The 7404-nt window shown below is 36.1% G+C and overlaps 1 protein-coding gene across 1 annotated transcript; it reads left to right on the top strand.

Moving 5' to 3' along the window:
* Positions 1-694: 694 nt before the first annotated feature.
* On the top strand, positions 695-3793 carry LOC107902710 (subtilisin-like protease SBT1.5). The gene has a single exon (XM_041093798.1). It carries the CDS (start codon positions 1207-1209, stop codon positions 3523-3525), a length of 2319 nt encoding a protein of 772 aa, XP_040949732.1. The 5' UTR covers positions 695-1206; the 3' UTR covers positions 3526-3793.
* Positions 3794-7404: the final 3611 nt, after the last annotated feature.

Raw genomic sequence — 7404 nt, 5'->3', positions numbered from 1 at the left:
AAAAACAACAAAAGAACCGAGCATCTACTAAACTGGAAAGGACAACGACAAAACCATCTTAAAATCATTTGTAAAAGTAAGACTACATGCATAAGCAAGATTAAGAAACGTGCTACATGAGCAGACAAAAGCTTCTAAAAACAAATATTTATTAAACAATGAAAAATTTAAAAATATAAAATTTAAGAAAACATGAGTTAAAATTGAGTTATGAAATCATTTATTATTCTAAAATATTCTTAAAACAGAAACATATCATGAGATGGACGGAGAGCTTTCCAAGAGAAATTATTGGTAATCAATAGAATTTTCATGATGACAGACATCATCATTTATCTATTACAACTTGTGAAGACAGTAAATATATCTACAAAATAGAATTGTAAACGAAAAGAGAAAAATCACATGAAATGAATGAAAAAAGAAATAAAGAAAGAATTGGTGGAAGAAAAGACGAGTAATAGGTAACGGGACTAACACCGCGGTTGGGAAAAACAAAAGTGAAGAAAAAAGGAAAAAGGGTTTTAGAAATGGTATTAATTAACATTATATATTAGTTTACCTACCAAGTGTCACGGACCAAACTTGTGTTTTCGTTACTAAATAAAAATTATGAAGAAAATTTGTATATTTTATATTGAAAGTTAATTAATAGCAAGCAAGCAAGGTGGGTGAAATATAAGGGGACTGTGAAGTCACGTTAACATAGTATATGATGACATGTAAAATGCGGGTCATTCTTAATACAATGCAACATTATTAATTACATTTTTATTTGGATCTGATTTTAATTTCTTTTTCAGAAAATACAACCATTTAGACTTATTTAATAAGATTTTGAATAAAATATAGTGATAGAAAATAATGAAATTAATTTATTTTCTTGGCAAGAAATCAATAAAATTTTGTCGGATTTATCTCAAAACGTCTATGGCATTATGAAGATTTGTCATTGTTTTTGTAGTAAGGACATTGGAATGTCGAAGTTTACCGACAAAACAACCATAGCACCACAGCACAGCAAAGCCAAACCCCACCGCCATTACTGTTTCTCCTTCTACTCACTGCTTGCCCTACTGGACTCTGCATAGTAACGGCCACACAGTTCAAATCTCTCTCCTTTTTATGTAAGTTTTTGGTCCTTCCTCACTCTCCCCACTTCTCCATTAACGGACGGTCTCAAAGCTCCAACCTTTCACCCACCAAATGGGGTTCTTTCTTTTCTTTTTCCTTTCGCTTCTCTCTTTAGCTTCTTCAGCTTCCAGAGTGGATCAGAAAACTTTCATCGTTAGAGTCCAAAACGAAGCCAAGCCTTCCGTTTTCACCACTCACAAGCACTGGTATGAATCTTCACTTTCCTCTGTTCTCTCCCCATCAACTCCTATCCAACTTCTTCACGTCTACGACAGCGTTTTCCACGGTTTCTCGGCTAAGCTTTCGCCGACTGAAGCCCTCAAGCTTCAAACGCTTCCCCATTTCATCGCCGTCATACCCGAACAAGTCCGGCACTTGCAAACCACGCGTTCTCCTCTCTTCTTAGGTCTCAAAACCACCGACAGTGCTGGCCTTTTGAAAGAATCCGACTTTGGGTCGGATCTTGTTATCGGAGTCATCGACACGGGTATTTGGCCCGAGCGTCAAAGCTTCAACGACCGTAACTTGGGTCCTATTAATTCTAAATGGAAAGGCCAATGTGTTACGACAAATGATTTCGGCTCCAATTCTTGTAATAAAAAGCTTATTGGAGCAAGGTATTTTTGCAGTGGTTACGAAGCAAGTAACGGCAAAATGAATGAGACCTCGGAGTTTCGTTCCCCACGAGACTCGGACGGCCACGGGACCCACACTGCTTCCATTGCCGCTGGAAGGTATGTGTTTCCAGCTTCTACATTAGGTTATGCTAAAGGAGTGGCTGCAGGGATGGCACCTAAGGCAAGGCTTGCAGCTTACAAAGTATGCTGGAATGCTGGTTGTTATGACTCTGATATTCTCGCCGCCTTTGATTCCGCCGTGGCTGATGGCGTTGATGTGATTTCGTTGAGTGTTGGTGGTGCTGTGGTGCCTTATTATCTTGACGCCATTGCGATTGGTGCTTACGGTGCTGCTGAGAAAGGGATTTTTGTGTCGGCCTCTGCTGGCAATGGAGGTCCTGGTGGACTGACTGTTACCAATGTGGCTCCATGGGTGGCTACCGTTGGTGCTGGGACGATTGATCGGGATTTTCCTGCTGATGTTAAGCTTGGAAATGGGAAAGTTGTGACTGGAGCCGGGGTGTACAATGGGCGGGGCTTGTCTCCGGGTCGGATGTACCCGTTGGTTTATGCCGGATCCGGTGGTGGTGATGGGTATTCTTCTTCTTTGTGTTTGGAAGGTTCTTTGGATCCCGACTTCGTGAAAGGCAAAATCGTTTTGTGTGATAGAGGGATTAATTCCAGGGCTGCCAAAGGGGAAGTTGTCAAGAAAGCTGGAGGGGTTGGAATGATTTTGGCTAATGGGGTTTTCGACGGTGAAGGCCTAGTTGTCGATTGCCATGTGTTGCCAGCTACTGCTGTTGGTGCATCAAATGCAGATGAGATTAGACAATACATTGATTCCGCATCGAAGTCCAAATCATCAGCCACTGCCACTATTCTCTTTAAAGGGACTCGGTTAGGTGTGAGGCCAGCTCCTGTTGTGGCCTCATTTTCAGCTCGAGGGCCTAATCCCGAGACCCCAGAAATTTTAAAGCCTGATGTGATTGCTCCTGGATTGAACATCCTTGCTGCCTGGCCTGATAAAGTTGGTCCTGCTGGGATTCCATCAGATAACCGAAGGACAGAGTTTAATATTCTTTCAGGCACTTCAATGGCTTGCCCTCATGTTTCAGGATTGGCTGCTTTGTTGAAGGCAGCTCATCCTGATTGGAGCCCTGCAGCCATTAAGTCTGCCCTCATGACCACTGCTTACACAGTTGATAACCGTGGGGAAACTATGGTTGATGAATCCAACGGGAATACTTCAACAGTTTTGGATTTTGGATCAGGTCATGTTCACCCCACAAAGGCTATGAATCCTGGTCTGGTTTACGATATAACTCGGATGGATTACGTGGACTTCTTGTGCAATTCAAACTATACGATTAACAACATTCAAGTGATCACCAGGAGGAATGCAGATTGCAGTGGGGCAAAAAGAGCTGGCCATGTTGGGAATCTTAATTACCCATCATTTTCTGCTGTTTTCCAACAATATGGCAAGCACACGATGTCGACACATTTCATTAGGCAAGTGACTAATGTTGGGGACCCAAATTCAGTGTACAAAGTTACAGTCAGGCCGCCTAGTGGCACACTGGTGACGGTAGAACCAAAGCAACTTGTTTTTAGGAGGGGAGGCCAGAAATTGAATTTCCTTGTAAGAGTGGAGGCCACGGCAGTGAAGCTCGCTCCTGGAAGCACTAACATGAAAAGCGGTTCAATTGTGTGGTCTGATGGGAAGCACAATGTCACTAGTCCCATAGTCGTGACAATGCAGCAACCTCTATAGTAATGAGATTGTGCTGCCGTTTTCCTTCTATAGAACTCTCTCTATATAAATATGTAATGAGACTGCTGTCGTTTTCCTTATCACAAAACGGGTGGTGCTTGCATGTAATGCAAAGGAGAAGTTATAATCTGCACAGTCTACTGGACGGTGCAGGTCTAATATATATATATATCTTTATTGTCGATCCAGAAGAAAGAATGTTTTGTAGAAATCGTGTCTTGAGAAGATGCCGAGGATAGTGTATGAAAGAAGTTTCCTTCTTTTTTCATATTTGGGACTCAATTCAGTTTTTTAGTTTGATGTAAATTTGTGTATTGCTTACGTTGGTGAATGCACGTGGGAAGTGGGGGAAGGTGCGTCTAGGTAGGTAATTGTCATGTACTGTTGCCGGTCAAAAGTAATCTAATGCATGTAAATTTTAACCGCTCTACAGAAAGGCCATCATAACAATGACAATGGTTAAGACAAAAATCATGTGGGTGGTTTTGAGCATATAGGTCTGTCTGCAGGTATTGGTGGGGCTGTAATTTGAAACCAAAGAAGATGATGAGCAAAAACGAAACATCCTTCTCAAACTGACACCGCCTTTAGCTGCTCATCATATTTCAATCATTATCAATTGAAATTAGAAAGCATTGCAGTTGAACTATTTGGGAAATTTTCTGTTTTAAATGTTATGCATTAGTGGCACGCATGGAGCAAACCAAAAATGTGGAAACAAGCAAGTGTATTTGCCAAATATAGGAAGATCAAAACCAATTACTTGGGGAAGAGTGTTTCTTCTTCTTCTTTAAACAAAGTAATAAGGTGTGTTGTTGAATTTGTCAAAATCCATGGTGTTAAATTGGCTGCACGATCTATTAGGCTGCCTTTCTAAAAGCTCACATAGTTCAGAGGATGTTCTCAACGCAATCGGGCTTTTAGAAACATCATAATTTTATATACGATTAAAATGAAAAAATTATACGGATGCAACTCAAATACACTAATGAATGGTGAGACCTATCAAAATAGAAACCGATCACCTTAGATGGTGGAGGTATAACCATGACCGGATGCCTGAAACAGTCAACAAGTACAAAACAAGGTCCACACTCACATCCGTTAATTTAGAAATTTAAATTTTATAAAAATCATAATCTGTAATCGTGATGTCTGAGTTTTCACAATAACAATGGATGGGGAAGATTTTGAACCAGACTTAGCATTATAGTTATAAAGTAGGCTGCTTAATGTAAAACCAACAGAGCCTACATTGCTCCAATATCCCAATGATTGAATGCCTCTTGGAACGTAAATAATTGAATCCACCATATCACTTTACATCTAAATTGGGCCAAATCCAAGCGGTTGGCTATTTTTCTAATCTTCATATCTATTCTTTTTCAAATGATACCTAGATTACTTTTTTTTTCTTTAAGTCGGTATTTTCGTGAATTAAATCTATTCCTTTTAAAAAGATTAACCAATAAACTGATATTTAAATTATACATTTTTTTCTTATTTGGTACCTAAATATTTTTTTATCATAATTGGTACCTAAATTATTTTTTCTAAATTGATACTTTTATTAATTCAATCGATTGTTGCTTATAAGACTTTTTTTTAAAAAATAATCAAATAAAATTGACATGTAGCAAACAAGACAAAAAATATTATTTTCTCTTAGATTTTTTTTTTTTGTTTCTTCAAAACTAGACTGATGGTCAAACCAGTCAGGCCACCAATTCCCGACTTGATCTGTTCACTCAATTTAATCAAATAAATTATATAAAAATTCATAAAAATAAAAATAAATATTTAAAAAAATAGAAAAATCGGTTCAACTGATTTTTTAAGTTTGGTTCAATCAGTCTACACTGGTTCGCAAGTCAATCAGTGAGGCAAGAATTTTTCTCAACGAATATAACATTTTGATGAAAAATGAATAATGGAAGAATAATTAAAGTACCAACTTGGGAAAAAAATATAATCTAAGTACTAATTTGTGAGTTAAGACATTTTTAAAATAGATTTAACGGTCTGACTAACAATTGAACTAACAGATGTATCAACTTGAAAAAATTAGTTAAGTGCTACTTGTGACAAAAAAAGTTTAGATACAACTATTGACGATAAATACCATAATTTTAACCCAAAAAAGAAGAGAAAAGTCTAATTTATGATTTAAAAATGTATCCAATAAATATAAATTCAAATTTATCAAATAAACATCAGTGAAAAGGCTTGGAATGGTGTAGTTTTCCGCTTCTCATCAATTGGACTTGGGGAAATCGCTTTGAAAACAGCAACGAAAGTTGCATCATACCATGCATTTTTGTCTGTTTAAGTAGATATTTTCCTCGTATATATCAACACTTTGGTGTTGCAAAGCCGCCTGACGGCCGATCCTTTTGCCCAATTACCGTAAAAGAGTTTGAAGAAAACAAGTTGAATGCAAATTCTAGAGCTTGGTTTAATCAGTCAAGCGGGTATATATTTAGCAACGCATGGCAACTTTTTTTTATTTAATATTAATATTTATTCATTTTATATATATATTTGAAGCTTTTAGAATTAGGATTAAATTGAGAATATTTATAAATTTTAAAAATTAATTCTTTAAAATTACGACTAAATTAATATAATATGTAAAAATTTAAAACTAAATTTATTACTACATCGATTTTCTTTAATAGTCACGTCAACTTACCATTTGTGATTTTAATAAAAGTGATCAAAATAATTAAATTATGTAATGTGTGTGTTTAAATTATAAAATTTTATTTTAAGTGTCTAAAATAAAAGTTTTTAATAGTTGAGTGATTATTTATATAGTTTATTTATAATTAAACTATGTTGTCGAAAAAGTTTGTAAAAATATATAATTTTAAATTTAAATGAATACTAGTTTTAAAAGTTGTGTTTGAAACTATTTAATCTTCTATAAGAAAAATGGGATACATTAAATAACACAAATACTCTATAATTAATAATTTATAGAAAAAATAGTTTTGAGCTCTGAATTTGTGTCGGTTAATTCGTTGATACTAAACTGAATCAAAAGCTTAAAAATATTTAGAGTGCACTCATTTAATAAAATTCATATTTATGGAAGCAACAATGGGAACGAAACTAAAACCCGTAGTTTGACATGTGAAGAAGATTCAGCAGTCTTATCCATCCAGATGTTTAGATAAGATCAAAGGGAATACTAATGTTTCCCCAGTATCTCTCATGTCGTCATGCCAAGAGACAGCTCCAAAAGCGATACCCACCCTGGTCTGGTCCTACCTAAAACACCAAAAAACAAATTGATGAAGTCATTTCTTTAGCTGTCGATTGGTCATCACTCGACTCTAATTGGCGAGTCCTAGCTTCAATTTCAATGCTCTCCTCCAACCTATTATTTTCATCACCGAAGCTTTGCTTTGCTGCAACTTGGGTTTTAATTCATTGTATCATTAATCAAGAATAAAATATGGGTCACGTGTTGGTTATGTACTTTTTTCTTTAACCAATATTAACAATACTTCTTTTGTTAAAGTGAAGCATTAGGTAACAAGCTTTGCTCAAACTATTCCTTTCAGCTTTTTAATTAAGGTTGTTAATTGGATTAAGTTACTTGGTAGATAAACGAAGAGGAAGACTTCATGGCTATTAAGCCTTTTGAAAGGTCACTCCTAATTATGACTAGTCTGTTAATTAATAATAAAGAATTGAAACAACTTGTGTTCAGTGGCTGAACCCTTTCTTTCGACATGAAGAAGGAAAATATTGTTTTGTTGAGAAAATAATATCAATTAGCAATAAGGATGAGAAAAATAAGATGTTGATTACGGATAATATATAATCGGGTCGGACGATAACAAATATTGAATTACAACTGCGGTATGATGA

This window comes from Gossypium hirsutum, chromosome D05, assembly GCF_007990345.1.
Source record: "Gossypium hirsutum isolate 1008001.06 chromosome D05, Gossypium_hirsutum_v2.1, whole genome shotgun sequence".
Classification (NCBI taxonomy): Eukaryota; Viridiplantae; Streptophyta; class Magnoliopsida; order Malvales; family Malvaceae; genus Gossypium; species Gossypium hirsutum.
This window is presented reverse-complemented; position numbering and strand designations above follow the sequence as displayed.